We start from the raw sequence: 20,568 nt of genomic DNA, 5'->3' as shown, positions 1-20,568 counted from the left end.
CTCCAGACGCTCTGCGGCTAAAGGCTAACCATGCTAACGTCAGCAGGGCTGAAACACGGTGAAACGTCACAGCTTATTTCTGATGTTTTCAGCTTCGGCGTGTATTGACGTTGACGTCATCGTCGCGGGGAGCTCGTGCTGTGACCTGATCCCTGATGAGCTAACTGAGGCTAAGAACTAGCAGCGGGATTAGCCGGAGGCTGCGGCTTCAGCATTCTGAGCAGGAGCTGTTAGCCGCTCGGCCAGCGGAGCTCAGCCCGGGATGAGGCGCTGCAGCCGGTGGGGACGACAGCAGGAGGGCGGCCAAGCTGATGGAGGTAAACCCGGTGAATTTCCCACAGCCGTAATTACCGTTCAAAATAACTTTATTCACATTGAGCAGAGAGACTCGTGGATGTAGTGAATGAGGACATACAGAGGGTTGGTGTGACAGAGGAGGATGTTGATAGAGTCTGATTCACCATCAGCGATGACCCCAGCACTCCCAGTCAATCCGAATTTGGTTTTAAATTAAAGAGCAAGCTGTTCACCTTTCTTCAGAGTATGAGGTACGGGTCACCTGTGAAGACCTCCAAGGTTTCAGGTTCTTCACAGTGTCAGTTTAATCCAATTTCATTTATATTATTAGCACCACAGCAACTGTCACCTCAAAGTACTTTCTACTGTAAGGTAAAGAGCATACAGTAATACTGAGAAAGCCCCAAAGATCTGACAACTCCCTATGAGCAAGCACTTTGGCGACAGTGGGAAGGAAAAACTCTTAACAGGAAGTAACCCCTATTAGAATCAGGCTCAGGGAGGGGCGGGGCCATCTGCCGCGACTGGTTGGGGTGAAAGAAGGAAGACAGGATAAAGACATGCTGTGGAACAGAGACCGGGATCAATAACAAGTATGATTCAATGCACAGAGGTCTAATAACACAGAGTGAAGAAGAAACACCCAGTGCATCATGGGAATCCCCGGCAGCCTACGTCTATTGCAGCGTAACTGAGGGAGGATTCAGGGTCACCTGGTCCAGCCCTAACTATATGCTTTAGCAAAAAGGAAAGTTTGAATCTTAAAAGCAGAGCTAGTGTCTGTCTCCTGAATGCAAACTGGAAGCTGGTGATGAGGTCTAACACCTGTCCACACCTGTATGAGTATTTGAGGGCGGGGTCAGAACTCTGAACTCTAATGGTTCACCTGTGCTCTTCTTCAGGTGTGAGGTTATGACGGGGTCAGACTTTGTCCTGAGACAGTCCAATCTGGACCAAGTCGCACTGGTCCTTGGAGCGCCGACGCCATGTCAGACATGTCTGATCCAGCTGTCGTAGAGGGACAGGCTCCTCACTGTTCTGCTCGGCCCCCCCTGGCAGAGAAGGCGCTGTCCGAGGTCTTCGGGCGGCTGCGGTATCGCGACACGTCACTGCTCATCTGGCAGCAGCAGCAGCTGGAAGCAGCACCGCCCTCCACCTACCTGAGCCGCAGCCAATCAGCCTGGTACAGTAACTATGGCAACCAGGCAGTCCTGGTCCGAGACAGGAGGGGTGCGGACGAGGGGCGGTCCCGGATCTGCAGCATCATGTGACGCAGAGCAGTTCAGTTTGGTCACTAACAAACATTTTGTTTTTAATTTAGAGAACTGTCCAATCAGAGAGAAGCATTAAGATCCACGCCCCCGCCCCTCTCTCACCCACTGACTGCAGACAGGAAAAAAACGAACAGTATTAATTGTCAGCTTGGCGAGCTCCAGCGTCAGCTCTGATGACCAGTTTAATGGACTTCCTGCCCTACAGGGGGCGTCCCGTGTCAGTATCTAACCCTAGTGTCCTCCATTTTGATTTGGGGAATGAAGCCAGCAGCACCACACTGAAACCATCACCTTCATCCAGCATGCCACCAAAAGACATTGTCCTGTTTGAAACCCTTAAGTGACCAATCAGCACGCAGTTACAGCACACTGGTGCTTTCTGGGTAAAATCATTGTCACTGAGAAATTGAAGGTAACGAGTCTTCAGACGTGTTACTGATTTATGGAAACGACGAATAAAATGTTTTCTTGTTTTAGCTCTGTCATTCTTACTCAGTGAAGACTGTCTGAGAGCGCCCCCTAATGTCAGGCCAGTGAAACTGATATACAAACAAGGCCAAGCATAGTTCCACCAGCGCGATGAAGAAATGTTGCTGCAGTAACTCAAAGATTCTGATAAATGAGAAGAAGGTGTACTTTATTGGTCCCCGTGGGGAAAATCCCTCTCTGCATTTAACCCATTCACTCAGTGAAGCAGTGGGCAGCCATTGGGCGCCCGGGGAGCAGTGTGTAGGGACGGTACCTTGCTCAGGGGTACCTCAGGGTAGCTGTTCAGGGGAATCGAACCCCCGACCTTCCGATCATGGGGCCACCACTCTACCTACTGAGCTATCCCTGTTCAGACTGTGATGATGATCTGCTGTAACTCACAAAACCTTTTCTTTCACGTAAGGACTTTGGTGTGGTTCAAAGCAGCAGGAAATGAAACTCATGAAAAAGTCCAGAATTTGATCCTCCCTTCACATTTTCCCGTTCTGGTCCTCGAGCCTTATATTTGACACCCCAGGATTAAAGAGTGGTATAGGGGGTGGGGCGGGGCTTGTGTGTGTGGTGACTGTTTATTAGTTTAGAATTAGCTGCATGTCGACTCCGGCGTGTCACGAGGGAGCAGCGGGCTCGTCTCAGCCCCGCCCACTCGGTGCAGCCCAGGACAACGTCCAGCGTCACAGCACGCCTCAGGTGGCCCCGAGGACTTCTCTCACTTCGTCCGTTAGAGCGCGCTCGGTGACAAAAGAGTGGAGCCACTTGTTTTCAGTTTATGTGTTTATTTATGAAAACAAATGAACTCAGAAAATAAGGATCCCATATCAGTAATTACATCAAATAATTCACTTGTTTCGTCCCCTCTGCGTCTCTACGAGTGGAGCTCGCTCTAACCTCAGACGGCTACTTTACAGCTACTATACAGCGCTCAAACATACGCGAGAAAAACGTACGGCCGGAGTGCATGCAATACATAAAACCACTGTTTCCTTTTCTTATTAAAATACAAAATTAACTATGAGCGTCGAAGCTCAACCATCAACTAAAAACAAAGAGGAGGGTTACTGTGGCAACGAGCTGTCCGCCTGTCTGTCGCAGGGGGTCCCGATCGAACGCTTTGCCCGGTCCATCGAGTCGTAATGCGCCCGCAAAACAAAACGTGGAGGCTAAAGGAAAGATCCGTGACAACAGATGACGATGCGGTGCCACCCGGAGGTCGTGTGATCACGACGTCAGATTATTCTCCAACACCTGCCATTTACAGGTTTCTTACCAGGTTACCTCCAGGGGGCACCACAGGTAAACTGATCTCCAGCTGGAGGTCGCCAATAATCAGGGGTCAGAGGAGCGAGGGGAGGTGAGGTTTTACTGAACACGCCCCCTGGCTCCAGCCAATCGGAAACCATTTATATCATTGGGCATGTCGATTCAACAGTTTCAGTAAAACTCTACGTCTAATATTCATGATTCATCTTTGTTTGCGCTCTGCAGCTTGTACAAAATTCAGAACGCCACCGAGGACGCGGCGGTCAACGTCATGATGAATTTTTCAGAGAAAACAAACTTCCTGTTTGTCGATATTTCCTTTGCCAAGAACCGACACGGCGTCCAGGGATAAGAACAACTATGGCCGCGTCCCAGAGAGCCCAACACCATCGGAGGTGTAACCACAGATCATAGGTCAGAGGGCAACAGGCCTATCCGCCTGACACTGACGTCAGGTGATCAGAAATCTGACGCCACAATGCCCAACGTAAGCCACAAACATCTGCCGAGCGCTTGACAGACGGGTTTTTTCTGAAATCGCGAAAATGAGTCGTGACTGCGGTGGGCGTGGCATTTTCCTCAGAAATCGTTTCTTGCGTCCTGATGTCCTCCGAGCGGCAGCGAGCTCTAAAACCTTAAAATAAATTGTCTAAAAAGCTTTAAAAGAAACGAGGTGCTCCGAGTTTGGACCCTGACAGGAGGAGGCGGTACAGTATGAGTGGTTCTTTTTTGGCGGGGTGAGAATGGGGGCGGCGCTTGAACAGGACAGCAATAGAAAGACATTTTATATAGAGAACCTTATAAGACACAAACAAGTTCAGCACACAACCTGAAAATCAAAAACAGGAAATGTAGTGTTAAAAAAAAATAAATCAACGTCTCTGTGCTGACAGAGCCGTGCTGGGGGCGGGGTCAGGATCCTGTGACCCCACCCACATTGCCACGATGACCCCCAAGGACAAACAGGAAGTTGTGTCTAGGGTTGCAGGACCAGCAGGGGGCAGGGTTGGTCTCAGAGGTTTTTAAGGTGGAGCTGAAAGATCCAGAAGCCGGTTCGATCCAAAGGGTTGATCAGTCAAAAAAAAAACGGTTTATTTCCCGCTGAGACGATCCATCAAGAGTCCACTTGGACACTTTTTAAAGCGTTACCTGATGAGGACTCAGCTCCAGAGCAGGCGGCATGGGCACGCCCTCTGTTCTATCTGCAGGCACGCAGTTTCCTGTTACGTGTTTTAAAGGGTTTAACGCCAAACTGAACCAACCACCATAAACAAAATCAGGGTTTTGGCCTGGCGCCGTCAGTTACCCGTCATAAATACCTCAAAATTTAAATAAAGTTTTGAATTAAAGATACTTTTTGTAACAACCTTCTGCAGAATGTAACTAAACATTCCACCACCAGGGGGCACCATGTCACCACTGACTGAGGTCAGGCCTTGTCCTCTTCGTTTTCACACTGGCACAGGAACGTACTCATACCCGTTTTAAATAAAGTTTACGCTGGTTTCATTTAGTGGCACAAACTGGTATTACACTAAAGTTCTTCCTTTTTCACCTCAGTGACACACTTTTAATTTGAAAAGCTTTTAATTTTAACATTTAAACTGGATTTTACAAAAAGTACCTTTAAACTGCTAAACTGTATTTTCCTGCTGACCCCGCCCACCGCCATACTCCTGCCTGTTTCCCACCTCGCTGGTTTTCTCAATCCCAGTTTAAAGTAGCAGACGGCACATCAGAAGGAGGGGCTAAACAACGCCTTGCCGCCAGGTTCAGAGAAAAAACGGTTATTTGTAAAACTGTTCTGTGATGTCACACGCTGACATCGTCAGGTCTTCTCTCTGCTGCAGCGCTGCCGACAGCTTCAAATGAAACGTGAGATGCGCTCATTCGTCTCAGTATCCACAAACCTGCTGAGATCACCTGCTCCTCCTCTCCAATGATACTTGTGGAATGTATTCAGAGGTCAGGGGTCACCGCCGGCCGTCCACGAAGAAGAAAAAGACGAAGAAAGAAAGTCTCGACGGTTGCATTTCTGTCCACAGATCAGTAAGACTCCCAGACGGGCTGCCCATCGCTCTACCTGACTCCGCCCACATCCTTCCTCCTCCATCACTTTCTTCTGTCTGCAGTCCTCCAATAGCGGAAAAAATGAAACAAAAAACAAAAGCACTAGGAGCTAAAAAAAACAAACAGGTCAGCCTATTTACATCCAGTCTCTGTGTTTAAACGTGTGTGTAATAAGTTCAGAGTGTGTATCTCTGTCTTTGTGTTTGTTCAGGATGGAAGTGTGTGTGTGTGTGTGTGTTCAGTAACACGTGTATGTGTGAACGCGTGTTCAGTCTGTGTCGGAGGATGAGGAGGTTCCTGTCGAGGAGCTGTCATCGGAGGAGGAAGAGGAGCTGCCACTCAAACGACTAGCCCCGCCTCCTGAGGCCCCGCCTCCAGCTGCCTTCTCTGAAAAGAGAAATAAAGGAAGACGAGTCAATGAGACAGTCCCGGCCAGGTGACACCGTTTCTGTTGGCGCTCGATGATTGTTGCCTAGACAACACGGCTCAGTCGCCCAAGTCCAACGCTCACACGATGAACCCACCCCCCGTATCGGACCGCTCAGACATCGACGGCCGTGCTTTTGAGGCGGTACTTACGCAGTAGCTTCCTTTGCTTCTTCTGCAGGCAGGACTTGACGTAGCGCTCGAGCTCTCGGAGCGTGGAGGGTTTGAGCGTCTCGAAGTCGATCTCGATCTCGTCAGGGTTGGAGTCCCTCAGCGACGGCTCTCTGGTCTGGATGATGTGCACGACACGGCCCAGCTTCTCTCCCGGCAGCCGGTTGATGTCCAGACTCAGCTGCCGCTTCTCATCGTACGACATCGGCAGCGACGACTCCTCGCCGTCGTCCCCGTTGGCTGAGCCGCTGCCCGACGTCTTGTTGCCTTTCTTGGGTTGCCTGGAAACACAGTCACTGCGGTCACTACATTGTCCCTTTTCTCAGGTGGATTTGCTGAACACTGAGTCGTACCTGGTGGCCGTCACCGTGCTGTTGGCTTTTCTGGCTGGCGCCTTCTTCTGATTGGCCGGTTTGGGCTGCTGGGCGGCGGCCTTTGGCTTCTTCTCTTCCTCCATCTTGCCTTTATTTCCCTTGTCTTTCTCCTTCTCTTTCTTCTTCTCCTTGTCTTTCTTCTCTTTCTTCTTCTTTGGCTTGCTGACCGGCGCCTGGGACAGGACCGCCAGCTGCTCGTGCACCGCCTTCAACTGATGGAATAAACTGATTATCAATACCCGTCATCTGTGATCAATACACGGCCACGCCTTCACGGGGTGAGTCACAGGAGCCATGGATATTTCAAACATGAATGTCAAGTAAACAAATCGTGAAATCTAAAATGATAAAAAGAAGAAAACCAAGATGTTCTTGACCTGTGATTGGTCGGCAGCACCAACCTGCTCCTGTAGCTCAGCCAATCGCGTGGCCCGCTCCTCCTCAGAGTCGGACGATTCGTCAGAGGAGGAGTTGTTGCTGCTGTCGGAGGAGGCGGTGCTTTTGCTGACCACCGGTGTCGTGGTGGGGACCGACGCCTCCAGGCCCTCGTCAGGGATTTTAGCGAAACGCATTTCAAACACGTCCTAATGGCAGACGGGTTATCGATACCTGATCGCAGCGATCGATCGAGCAGGAAACGGAGGCTTTACGTACCTGCAGCTTGCGGGCCATGGCCACCACCTCGTGGTCTGGGGGGTTGTACTTGTAGCAGTTGGAGAACATTAACCTGACGTCAGTGGCGAAGCTCTGAGGGTCGCTGTACTCGCCTTTATCCATTTTTTTCTGTCAGGAAACAAAAGAACGTCAGAGATGGCGCCAAACCTCCCATTTGGACATCTGAAGGTGCGGAGTACAGACACCCAGCGGCGTTAAAAGTAGGGGTGCAACGATATTCGTATCGATATTGAACCGTTCGATACAGAGCTTTCGGTTCGGTACGCATATGTATCGAACAATACAAAATCTTTAATTTATTTTATCAACTTTCCTTCTGACGATGCTGTCTGTGTTGAGCGCTCAGTGGATCTGCGCTCGACAGTGCAGCCTAGGCAGAGTAGTCGAGTGCAGATTCACTGAGTGCAGGGCAAGCTAGCAGACAGAAGTTAAGCTCCTTGCAACATGGCAAATTGAACCTCCCCCACCCTCATTCAGATCTGGCGTTTGGAATTATTTTGGTTTTCATGTGACGTATGACCCTGAAGGTAAGCGCGTCATGGACTAAAGTAAAACAGTATGTTGGATGTGCCACGCAATGCTCAATTACATGGGTGGGAGCTAGTGCGTTAGCGCAGTTAGCTCGTTAACGTGTTGGCCGTCCAGCCCCACGCTCAGGGCGATCCGCGGTAGCTCGTTAACGGAGATTTGCCGTGTTTTGGCGTTAACGTCATTTCAGATTAACGCTGACAGCACTAGTGTGAACACAACGAATATGACTGCACATTTACACCGACAGCATCCTAGTGCAAAGACAAAAACAACAAGCATGCTACTAACTTTACCCGAGTCATTTAGACAGCTGTTAGCACAGGATTCTCCTTATGGAGACCTGATATGTTTAATATGCTGCTGAGAATATAGCCCAGAAGAAGCGCGTAGTATAGCTTTTATTTTGAAAGAGCCATTTCTCTGTAATAAACTCTCTTTTCCAAACATGAGTGATTCCTCAATCAGATACAGGGCTCGCAATATCGCTAGCCCGACGTCCCGGGGCTATCTCTGCCCTGCCTGTCGGGCTATTGTAGGAAGGAAAAATATATGTCAATGCTTTTGCATTCTTTCGGAAATGTAGCTGGGTAATTATGTCATTGGCATCGGTGAGCCACTGTCAATATGTGACATATTGAAATCGCGTTTGAATTTGCGCTTGTTTTTTTGCTTTCACTTTGCAATCGTGCGAACTGTGTATAGAGAGCGACAGCACTGATCTGTGAGTGATGATAATTTGTGCACCAATTCCTCTGACATCGTCTTATTAATCGTTAGCTTACTATGCAAACATGACAAGTGAAATCTCCCGCAGCTTAAACATGTGAGAGGTTGATCGCGCAGAGAATCGCTGAGCTTATGTGAGTGCGTGTGTAAAAGCAGCAGGATATATATTTTAGTTCTGCTGAGCCAAATAAGACAGGTCAGGGTGAAGAAGTGACAGCCAAAGAAAAGCTTACCACAAAACGGAGAAGTTATGACAAATCAGACTATAAGGCAAAAAGAAAGTGCAGCTTTATGGTTTCATGGACAAAAGAATTTCTGTGGCTGCAATATGACGAGCTAAATAACCAGGGCTGCACATAAGTGGTCCGCAGGTGCGCATTCGCTGTCAAAAAAAAAAAAAAAAAACACGCACAAGATAAGAAGTTGCAACGGGTGTTTGCGTACATAAGATTTTCAGGAGGAGGACAGACATTTGTTTAGAACTCTTAAAGATGTCGAAGAAGCTCCTTTAAGCAATTACTGTGATGTTCCTCCACCTCCACAGAAATGTCAGAAGGAGTCCGAACCACAAAAGAAGCGCGTATTCTCGGAAAAGTAGTTGCAGGAGGTGAGCTGGCTTCAAACAAATGATGAACGCACAGAGATGTGGTGCAGAATGTGCCGTGAAAATTTAATAAATGACAAATTAAAAAGGCATGAACATTTTTTTTTGTATCGAAAAAATATCGAACCATGACACCAAAGTATCGAACCGAACCGTGAATTTTGTGTATCGTTGCACCCCTAGTTAAAAGGTTCCAGTTTTCCACCAGAGCGAGCTTTGAACCGGCCGCAGGGCTGGGAATCGCCGCAGCCCACGATCTCGACATACAGTGGGGCAAAAAAGTATTTAGTCAGCCACCGATTGTGCAAGTTCCCCCACTTAAAATGATGACAGAGGTCAGTAATTTGCACCAGAGGTACACTTCAACTGTGAGAGACAGAATGTGAAAAAAAATCCATGAATCCACATGATAGGATTTGTAAAGAATTTATTGGTAAATCAGGGTGGAAAATAAGTATTTGGTCAATAACAAAAATACAACTCAATACTTTGTAACATGACCTTTGTTGGCAATAACAGAGGTTTGCACACACAGTAGCTGGTATTTTGGCCCATTCCTCCATGCAGATCTTCTCGAGAGCAGTGATGTTTTGGGGCTGTCGCCGAGCAACACGGACTTTCAACTCCCGCCACAGATTTTCTATGGGGTTGAGGTCTGGAGACTGGCTAGGCCACTCCAGGACTTTCAAATGCTTCTTACGGAGCCACTCCTTTGTTGCCCGGGCGGTGTGTTTTGGATCATTGTCATGTTGGAAGACCCAGCCTCGTTTCATCTTCAAAGTTCTCACTGATGGAAGGAGGTTTTGGCTCAAAATCTCACGATACATGGCCCCATTCATTCTGTCCTTAACACGGATCAGTCGTCCTGTCCCCTTGGCAGAAAAACAGCCCCATAGCATGATGTTTCCACCCCCATGCTTCACAGTAGGTATGGTGTTCTTGGGATGCAACTCAGTATTCTTCTTCCTCCAAACACGACGAGTTGAGTTTATACCAAAAAGTTCTACTTTGGTTTCATCTGACCACATGACATTCTCCCAATCCTCTGCTGTATCATCCATGTGCTCTCTGGCAAACTTCAGACGGGCCTGGACATGCACTGGCTTCAGCAGCGGAACACGTCTGGCACTGCGGGATTTGATTCCCTGCCGTTGTAGTGTGTTACTGATGGTGACCTTTGTTACTTTGGTCCCAGCTCTCTGCAGGTCATTCACCAGGTCCCCCCGTGTGGTTCTGGGATCTTTGCTCACCGTTCTCATGATCATTTTGACCCCACGGGATGAGATCTTGCGTGGAGCCCCAGATCGAGGGAGATTATCAGTGGTCTTGTATGTCTTCCATTTTCTGATGATTGCTCCCACAGTTGATTTTTTTACACCAAGCTGCTTGCCTATTGTAGATTCACTCTTCCCAGTCTGGTGCAGGTCTACAATACTTTTCCTGGTGTCCTTCGAAAGCTCTTTGGTCTTGGCCATGGCGGAGTTTGGAGTCTGACTGTTTGAGGCTGTGGACAGGTGTCTTTTATACAGATGATGAGTTCAAACAGGTGCCATTCATACAGGTAACGAGTGGGGGACAGAAAAGCTTCTTACAGAAGACGTTACAGGTCTGTGAGAGCCAGAGATTTTCCTTGTTTGAGGTGACCAAATACTTATTTTCCACCCTGATTTACGAATAAATTCTTTACAAATCCTACCATGTGGATTCATGGATTTTTTTTTCACATTCTGTCTCTCACAGTTGAAGTGTACCTCTGGTGCAAATTACTGACCTGTGTCATCATTTTAGGTGGGGGAACTTGCACAATCGGTGGCTGACTAAATACTTTTTTGCCCCACTGTAGCGTTGTTATGATTTCCATGTTTTACTCAGTAGTACTGCAATAACCGGGGTTATTGCAGTACTACTACATACATTAACGTATATTATCTGCATTCAGCTGTACTCGTTCAACTTCAGATTACGTGCTCGGAGTTAAACTTTGTTTGTCAGTCAGAGTCATCTCATCAGGCGCCGCCGCCGCCACTGAAACCCGCTGTTCCCACGAGTAGCTGCTCCGGTCGGCTCTGCTCGGGTTTCCCAGTAACACCTGGTACCACGGGTCTTTTTAGTACCTGCTCAGGGGAGGTTTCAAGCGATCTGAAAATGTGACAGACTGCGTGCCATCGACGGGCTAATCAGCGGTGTCGCCTGATGAGTCGTGACTCATCGAAACCCAAGGGCAGCGGTTACATCGCACAACGCCGCGGTCCCTGAATGCGACACAGACCGAGCAGCAAGTACACGGACGCCTCCATGTTTGTTGTAGCGTTCATGTCACGTACTAATTATGTCATGGGACGCTCCGCCCCGTTGCTATGACGGTGATCACGCATATCAGGTGGTACTCGACTGTAACGGAAAACCAATCAGAACTAATGGAAATGGAGCTTCAGTCACCGCAACATCTCACAAAATATGGAAAAAACGAATCGATCAGCGACTGAGCGGCTTTACCAAAGAGGAGGGGTCTGACTGTGTGCTGCACCACAAACAGGAGCAACAGCCTGCGGACGCTCACCTGTGGAGCTCCCACTAACACCACACAGAATGATGAGGGAAGCTCAGGTGTCGCCCACACGAGAAAACCTCGTCACTCTAACGCCTCGACCTGTTTGAGGTTCACTCCGTGCTGGCGAACGTCGTGACGTCACGGCAGCGTGGACGTATGTTCGGTTACAGCGAGCAGAAAAGCCCTCCCTCACTCTGGGTCAGTTTCCGCTCTCACAGACTTTAATTTTCTTTAAAACATCAAATCTGTGATATTGATTGTCACCGATCACGTTGTAGTCAGGCGAGTTTCTATGGCGCCTACAGAGTTTGAACCACCGTTGACCTCACTCTAACCTCGTGTCTACGTGATGATGTCATTACCCGGATGGTGCTGAGGTCCATGGGGTGTTTGATGATGTCGTGGTAGTCGTGCAGCTCCAGCGCCTCAGCGTCCACGGGCTTGTAGAAGGGCCAGGCATAGGCGGCGTGCTTCTTCGAGAGCATCTCCTTCAGGATGGCATCGCAGTGTTTCATCTGCTCACCCAGCTTACCGCCTTTCCTCCCCCCGGGGCCGACGCCTCCGGCACCCACGTCCCCAGCCGCCAGGTCGTCCCCAGTGTCCCGCCGGGTCTTGGTGGGGCGGGCAGCGGCTTCACGGCGAGACGAAGCCAGTTTAGCCGGTTTGGCGTCCTGAGCAGACGGAGAGTCGGCGCGGCCGGCAGAGATGGCCGACGTGGTCGGAGTGGTGGTATCAGCTTTCCTCTTCACGCCTTTCTTCTGTTAGAGAGACAGACAGGTGGAGAGGGCGGGCTCAGGTTCTGTTTCAGGTCACATGACGCCATGTCGCCGCACACGCCTCTTACCTTAACCACAGGCTGGGCAGATGGCATCAAGGTCGCAGGAGGCTGAGGTGCAGACACAGGGGGCGTGGCCTGGACTGGTGTGGGCGTGGTCGAGATTACTGGCGTCTGAGAGGGAGAGGGGGAGGGATAGGAGGGGGGAGGGGAGGCTGAAGACTCTGCCTGTTGACTCACTGAAAGAGAGACAGGAAGTACTGTGAGTACTTCAGAAGTACTGCAGTATTTCCTGCACACGTTCAAGTGCAGGTGCAGGAGAGGATTCTGATCTACTGCCGCAAACACAGAACCCACACCTGATCAACCAACCACCAATTTCTCTCAATAAAGGTGAGTGCAGTGTAGGACCTGGGTGGAGACCACCTCTGGTACCGCAGCGTTACCTGTATCCGTCTCACCTGTGGTGGCGGCCGGCTGTTTGCTCTTGTTCTTGCCTTTGGGAGCCGGAGGCAGCAGAGCGACTTCTTCTTGAGGCATCTGAGCGACTTTCTGCAGGAAGATCTTCTCTAAAGCCTGAGCCATGAGGACGATGTCGTCTGTGGGCTACACACACACAGAGGTTAATGCCATCACAGCTGCACACAGCTGCACTCAGCGCCCTGGCTCTGCCCCCTTTACCTTGTTGTAGATGTAACAGTTGGTGAACATGGTGTTGAAGTCCTGCATTGCCTCGCTGGCGCTCCAGTAATAATTGTTCTCCAGACGCTTCTTAATGGTTCCCATGTCCATCGGGTTTTTGATCACTTTGTGGTAATCCTGCACACAGCAGCGTGGTCAGGAAAACACTCAGCTGTGTGTGTGTGTGTGTGTGTGTGTGTGTGTGTGTGTGCGAGAGAGCAATGGTGACTCACGTGCAGACACAGCTTGATGGCGTCCACGGGTTGGTAAAAGGGCCAGGCGAACTGATGCTTCCACAGCGTCTTCACCACCACGTTCTGCATGTACTGCAGCTGGTTGGTTTTCCTGAGACACACACACAGTCAGCACACACCATTCACCTGCCTCTAACAGCCTATCAGGAGTCTTTCTCGGTTGTGTCCTACCTGCCCGGTTTAGTGGGGTTGGTGACCTCAGGGGGGGGTGGGTTGGTGAGGGGAGGGGGGCTGGGGGGCGCAGCCTCAGGGGCGTCCGACATGGTGGACGACGGTGATGCAGCGATGCACAGTGGGACGGCAGCGTCTGACTGGAAGGTGAAAAAGGACTCCTTCTGTGGGCCGAGGCCAGGTGTGTGTGCACAGGTGTGTGTCCGTGCACGTGTTCAGTTCAGCCGCTTCAGCTCAAGTGTTCCCCGAAGAGACAAACTCCCATCGCACGACCTGAAAAACACAGAGAGAGAGGGGCGGTGATTAGGGGTTATTGATTCTGGGGAGGTAACGCTTTTAACCCCGCCCATCACACCAGTTTGAGGTCATTAACCATTTCCTGTCCAAACAGTCCGCGATCGTTGTTTAAAGTCAGCTCGCTGGTTTCCATCTAAAGCTGATGTCTCTCTAAGAACTTAATCGTACAGCGGCAACATTTGGCTGGTCGGTGACGCCCGGCTAGCTACGGTGCCGCAGTTACACTAACACAAACAAACGAGCGCAGAGAAGCTGGAGGACGAGGGATGTTTGCCACCATACGTCTGGAGGAAGACGCTGAAAACTGAAACTTCAGCTCAGGTCGGTCATTTAGTCCTGACGCTCAGCTTCACGTCCTCGCTGAGAGCGAGTCTTCTCTGAAGCGTTCTGGAGATCTTTGGAGGCGGGGCTCAGCGAGGTTTTAAACTCTGGCCAATGAATGAAGTGCAACAGGTTAAATGGCAGCTGGCTGTTTGACCTCTGTGCAAACACAGCAGGGAGCTTCCAGGACCAGGCCAGCTCAGCTGCTACACACATCTGTACATAAAGCTTTAAAAACAGCTGCTTCAACATCTGGCAGCTAACGAGGTTAGTGAGTGTCATGACTACGTGTAAAAGCCCAGCCCAGAAGGCTGCGCGCTTCAGCTCTGCGAGAGGCAGTGAGGGTCACTCAGAACGAATCATCATCTACGGATCAGAAAAACCTGAGCACACAGGCGCAGCTGCAGAGCTGCAGGCTGTGGGTGGAGGTGGGTGGAGGTCAGACCCTAAGACCTGACTCTGACGTCGAAATCACTGCTTGGACTCGGAAAGCTACAGACTCCTCCAACCAGGATCCACAAACACCTGCTCCTCCTGTCTGAACTCATTCAAGGTACACTGAGTGGAAGCTGTGCTGCGGTTTGACCAATCAGAAGCTGAGATTCTGACTCGAGATCGTGGACACTTGGCTCTAGAGCAGAGGGAACATCCAGGTTGTTGTCATCGCTCAAGGACCGTCTCTGCTGAAACATCTGGAGCTTCATGAAGCTACAAACAGCACGGAGGAGGCCCGAAGCTCACCAAAGTTTTCCAACTCCTAAAAACTGCTACTTTCTACCTGAATCCAGTTTGATTCCAACACTGAGGCGCTAATAATCCAGAGCATCAGACACACAGCTGATCCTTGTGCCTCGCGCTGATTAGAATCTGACTCTCAGGCCACAATCAGATTTATCAACAGCAGATAATCAAGGCTGCAGCGACTGTTATTAATAAACTGACAGATGATCCACCCACCAACCAATAATCTGTTTAGTAATCAGAGAACATCCAACGCTGAAAAATTCAGCCATTTGTTGCATCAACAGACCTAACGCCGCGTGGGCGGGTCCCAAGTCAAACTTTATTCAACTAATCCTCGCGTTACACGTCCAACCCTCTCTCACTGGAGTCCATTGATAAACGTACAGTGACTCATCAGCTGTTGTTGACCTGCTGCAGGTCCAGGATTACTGCACGAGTTTTTCTCTCTGATCTGGACGTGTCCATGTGTTTTACTTCACGCTTTCTTTATTTCCTGTTTGAGTTCCTGTCACAAGAATGTACCAAAGTTTATCTTTACGATAGCTTGATTTGTGCGGTAAGACCGTCTGATGAAGGCCCGAGAGGCTGTTATCTGTTCATAGCAGCGGATGATCAGGGCTGTCAGTATATTTAAAGATCAACTGTTGATAGGTCTATAATGCATCAACTGATAACAGTTAACTGTTCTTGTTAATGTGTCGGTTTGCTTACAAACATTAGTTATTAATCTCTCATTAGCATGATTTCTTTGACCACACTGACCCTGAGTCTACAATGATCACGGCAGAAATCTGAGGGAAACTTGTGTTTATCCAATCAGAGCAGCCGTCTGATCCCGCTCAGCTAAACATTCAAATAAATAACTGTTAATCAAAAGTCACTCAGTGTTTTCTGTAATCCATTACCTGATCACTTAAGTTTCTTTCTTACACACCCACAGGTGGCACGTTACAGATTATTATTTTATGTTAATGGAAATTTCTGAGACTGTCACAAATCCAAAAGGCAATAAAGTGAAAATAAAGTATGCTGTGGACATTTTTATATTTTAATCACAAATGATGGAATTAAGACAACAGATCTGTGGGTAGTCCAGCCTTCAGTCTCTACTTGGAGTCTCTGCTGATTTAAAGCAACACCACGGGTCAAAATGAGAGAAAAGGCTCTGAATGTCAAACTGATGACAATTTATTCAAAAAACAAAACAAAAACAGGATGGTATTGATGTTATGCGAACTGGTGTACCCTAAGTGGGCATGTCCTGGACACACCTGGGACTGAACAGAATGATACCCGTGCTATGAGCTCCTGCACCCAACAGACGCCCTCAGGCCGTCTAAAACCGGGACCGGGACCCGGAGCGGTAAATCCGTGCAGACCCGGGGCCGCCTGTGCGCTGCTAATAGCCAAGCTAACCGCTACGAGCCACCGCTCCGCTGCACAAGGCAAACCGCACACATGACCTTACGTGGTGGCTGCACCGACACCACGATGGCTCGTAGTGTCGGTGGATCTCTAGCCCCGGTGAAGGGGGCTGGAGCTCGGCTCTGGCCGCTCCACTTCGAGCTCCGCACAAACATCCATTTACCTGCTTTAAAAGATGGCGGGCACAGCAACAGCTAGGTGGCTAACGGAGCACAGCTCCGCGTCGAGGCCGTAACACGTCGGTAATAATACCCACGGCGGCCGAGGGGCTGACGAAATGCGTGCCGGGGTGATATATCGGCCGACGTGATCTAATTTGGCACACTCCAGGCGCACTGGCGCGGTTACATTTTGCGATATTTGCGGACGTTACCGCTCGATGTTTGGCTAGCTAACGCAGCATTAGCCTGTTAGCTGAGCTTTGTCTGAAGGCGCCGAGCGGCCAGCCAGGCTCCGACACTCTCCGCTCTGCCCGCTCTTTCCCTCCGCTCCCGGTACCCGCTCACCCCGCTCCTCCCGCTCACACACGCTCTTTACTCCGTGTCTCGGTCCTCCGGCGATCCCGCGGCGGCTGCGACTGCTTTCTGGAAGATTTTTATTTAGCCAAGTAGCATAATAGATGAGTTATCAGCTGTCTTGTCCGTACGCAAGCGCAGTGCCGAGCAGCATCATGGATTTTGTTGTGATTGCATTGGTTGGTCCGGCAGATGACGCGATGTGATTGGCTACGGCGTGCTTGCAGGGTTTTGATTTGTTGCTAGGTGGTGTGAAGAGCTGTGATTGGTGCAGGAGGCCGTTAACATGCACTGATTGGCTGAGCCGATAACCGGGCTCTCGTGATTAGCCGGTAAAGCTGACGGGATTCGGAATGGCGCCGCGGATCGAACTACGTCTCCCAGCATGCACCGCGGCAGCGCGGAGCTGTGCTGACGCTGATCAGTTATAGATACCTAAACGAGACTTTGAAACACTGTGTCTGTAAATTGGTGGCGAACAGCCTTTTAAATAAAACGATGAAACGTCACGGTGAAAGAGCACAAGCCTTAAAACACACTCGGCACTATTCAGCAGCTTAAATACTTCAGTCTGTGCACCAAAGTCCACCTGAGCGGTCACCGCGCTGTTCCTCACATCAGCACCAAACTCACCTGGAATACCTGCAGAATAATGTTCATGCCAGTCCTTCAGACACTGAACACAAGCTGGGACAAAGCTGGGACCTCCACCAAAGACCAGAGGCGATGCTGTAGAGCCGAGTCATCCTGTAATGTCCGGAATGAAGGCAGAGCTTCCTTTAGAAACTCAGTGCTCATGTGTCCACAGCAAAAAGTTAAACAAACCTCTTTGAAGGTGGAGGAGCAGCACGATCAAAGGTGTCTCATCTACCTGAGACCAGCAACAGAGACACTGATCACTGCACTCAGTGGGACATACAGACCACGTTTCGTCAGCATGTCTACAAACATCTTTTTTATTAGGACTATTTATTATTACTCGGTCTCTTGAGGTTCTCTCTGGAGCTGACAGTATTATCTAAGACAGCACCGAGGTCATTCCCACAGCAGGGGTGTGAAACAGAAGCCCGGGGCCCAGAATACCCCGACAAAGATCCAGCCTGCTGGTGGCTTTGGAAAACGTAAAGGAGGACATCAAATTTGGTGATAGCAGAATCTTTTCTGTAAAGACTGAAAGTGGGCTGTTTGTGGCCCGTGATGTGAAATAAGCTCTACAGTCTGTATTTTTGGCCATCAGTATAAACATCTGGGCACGCTTTTTGATTTCAACACTCAGGGTGAGTCGTCACGATTTACTCGCGTCCTTCCTCAACATGTAGGTGACTCTGTCATCTGTGAGTGTCAGAACCAATTACAAAGTAACTTGTTACTGTAATCACATTTTTTAGTAACATAAAGTTAGTAATTACATTAAAGTCCTGCTGAAGTCAGCTGATTTCAGTTTGTGTGGGAGGAGGACAATGGTGGCGTGGTAACTTTCAAGAAGTGAAGCCATAGACCTGACTTTTATTTTTATTGCAGAAAAGAACAAGCGTGATGGCACGTGGAAACAGGCTAACACACCGCTAGCCAAAAAGTCAGAGTGATGATGAAGTATGCAGACCCAAGTCCAGCAGCCAGAGCCTGGACAAAGGCAGTCAGGCTGCAGCCTGGTTCTACCTGTTTCTACAGTAGGATCACCGTGACGACCGCTTTGAAGTCTTCTCATCTTTGCTTTGTTTGTATGTAACAACTAACTTAAAGATTGTGTGTGTGTGTCCTCATTAGGATAGAGATCAGTGTGTGGGACTGTACTCTCAGGTTTATATTGTTTAGAACTATAATTATCAAATAATGAGTTTTGGGTCATTTTACTGAGTAATGAGTAATGTAATGAATATTATAGCAAATTACTTTCTCGGAGCAGTAATTAAGTAATCCACTGTATTACTTCTAAGAAAAATAATGAGTAATATGTTACCTTTCTTGAGTGTGTGTGTGTTGTAATGATGTGTGTGAGAGAGAGAGCCTGAATGAATGAGCTTGTAATAGAAAGCGCCTTGGCTGCTCAGAGCAGAAGAGTGCAGTAAAAGAAGTCGTAGAGTTTGCAGAACCGACACAAAGACTGTGAATGTCTTTGCCACACACTCAGTGACCCTGTCAGGATCATACACTGAACAAAAATATAAACGCAACACTTTTGTTTTTGCTCCCATTCCCCATGGGATGGACGTAGAGACCTAAAATTCATTCCAGATACACAATATAACCATCCCTCCCAAACAGTGGTCACAAATCAGTCCAAATGTGTGGTAGTGGGCACATCTGCCACATTGAGATAATCCATCCCACCTCACAGGTGTGCCACATCAGGATGCTGATCTGACATCATGAGTAGTGCACAGGTGTACCTCAGACTGCCCACAACAAAAGGCCACCCTGGAATGTGCAGTTTTGTCTCACAGCAAAATGCCACAGATGCCACAAGCAATGAGGGAGCGTGCAATTGGCATGCTGACAGCAGGAATGTCAACCAGATCTGTCGCCCGTGCATTGAATGTTCATTTCTCAACCATAAGCCGTCTCCACAGGCGTTTCAGAGAATATGGCAGCACATCCAACCGGCCTCACAACCGCAGACCTCGTGTAACCACACCAGCCCAGGACCTCCACATCCAGCAGGTTCACCTCCAAGATCGTCTGAGACCAGCCACCTAGACAGCTGCTGGAACAATTGGTTTGCACAACCAAACAATTTCTGCACAAACTGTCAGAAACCGTCTCAGGGACGCTCAACTGCATGCCCGTCGTCCTCATCGGGGTCTTGACCTGACTCCAGCTCGTCGCCGTAACAGACTTGTGTGGGCAAATGCTCACATTCGATGGCGTCTGGCACGTTGGAGAGGTGTGCGCTTCACGGATGAATCATGGTTCACATTGTTCAGGGCAGATGGCAGCTGAGAATGTCCCAGTTCTTGCATGGCCAGCATACTCACCGGACATGTCACCCATTGAGCATGTTCGGGATGTGCTTGACCGGCGTATACGACAGCGTGTACCAGTTCCCACGAATATCCAACTACCTCGCACAGCCATTGAAGTGGAGTGGACCAACATTCCACAGGCCACAATTGACAATCTGATAGACTCCATGCGACGATGTGTTGCACTGCATGAGGCAAATGGTGGTCACACCAGATACTGACCGGTTCTGGGTCCCCAGACCCCCAATAGCGCAAAAAACTGCACATTCCAGGGTGGCCTTTTGTTGTGGGCAGTCTGAGGTACACCTGTGCACTACTCATGATGTCAGATCAGCATCCTGATGTGGCACACCTGTGAGGTGGGATGGATTATCTCAATATAGCAGATGTGCCCACTACCACACATTTGGACTGATTTGTGACCACTGTTTGGGAGGGATGGTTATATTGTGTATCTGGAATGAATTTTAGGTCTCTACGTCCATCCCATGGGGAATGGGAGCAAAAACAAAAGTGTTGCGTTTATATTTTTGTTCAGTATATGTACTCATGCAGAGTCAATCCCAGGCGTGGCTATTTTTTATTGTGCATTATTGTTTGGAAGACTTTAGTGTTTCTATAATCTTTTGTCACATTTCCTGGTAGTACTATATAAAACGTGTTACTCTTGTCTTTCTCTGTGTTTGTTTGTTAACATTTCTTTGTAGCATTCTCGTATTTCTTTATAATATTTGTAGTGTTTTGTAGTCTTATAGTATTTTGTGCATATTTTGCATTTCTTCACCATTATGGCTTTCTTTGTGGACATTTGGCCTTTTCTAATGTCAGCCCCATTTTTTGTTTTTTTATTTTATTTTTTATAGTCTTTCTTTATATTTTTTCTGTATAGTTTAATCATATTTCTTTACAGTATTTTAAATGGTAAATGGCCTGTATCTGTATAGCGCTTTGCTTAGTCCCTAAGGACCCCAAAG

At 48.9% G+C, this 20,568-nt stretch overlaps 2 protein-coding genes across 3 annotated transcripts; one reads left to right on the top strand and one right to left on the bottom strand.

Moving 5' to 3' along the window:
• Positions 1-280: 280 nt before the first annotated feature.
• On the top strand, positions 281-1,867 carry brd3os (BRD3 opposite strand). The gene is made up of 2 exons (XM_085366962.1): positions 281-317; positions 1,200-1,867. Exon 2 carries the CDS (start codon positions 1,284-1,286, stop codon positions 1,566-1,568), a length of 285 nt encoding a protein of 94 aa, XP_085223088.1. The 5' UTR covers positions 281-317; positions 1,200-1,283; the 3' UTR covers positions 1,569-1,867.
• Positions 1,868-2,839: 972 nt separating this feature from the next.
• LOC146622135 (bromodomain-containing protein 3-like) lies at positions 2,840-16,753 on the bottom strand. 2 transcript variants are annotated; one of them, XM_085367655.1, is made up of 12 exons: positions 16,623-16,753; positions 13,330-13,602; positions 13,138-13,249; positions 12,905-13,042; positions 12,685-12,829; positions 12,293-12,462; positions 11,811-12,206; positions 7,016-7,144; positions 6,763-6,945; positions 6,341-6,573; positions 5,970-6,268; positions 2,840-5,777 (listed from the first exon to the last, which is right to left on the bottom strand). In XM_085367655.1, the coding sequence occupies exons 2-12, from the start codon at positions 13,419-13,421 to the stop codon at positions 5,659-5,661; spliced, it is 2,016 nt and encodes a 671-aa protein (XP_085223781.1). In that variant the 5' UTR covers positions 13,422-13,602; positions 16,623-16,753; the 3' UTR covers positions 2,840-5,658. The 2 variants fall into 2 exon arrangements, with proteins under 2 accessions (XP_085223781.1, XP_085223782.1); XM_085367656.1 differs by having other exon boundaries at positions 13,330-16,753.
• Positions 16,754-20,568: the final 3,815 nt, after the last annotated feature.

This window comes from Diplotaxodon limnothrissa, linkage group LG12, assembly GCF_057381915.1.
Source record: "Diplotaxodon limnothrissa isolate DT_005_m linkage group LG12, D_limnothrissa_male_GT1.1, whole genome shotgun sequence".
NCBI classification, from domain to species: Eukaryota; Metazoa; Chordata; class Actinopteri; order Cichliformes; family Cichlidae; genus Diplotaxodon; species Diplotaxodon limnothrissa.
Note: the sequence above shows the minus strand (reverse complement) of the source record. Positions and strands in the feature narration are given on the sequence as shown.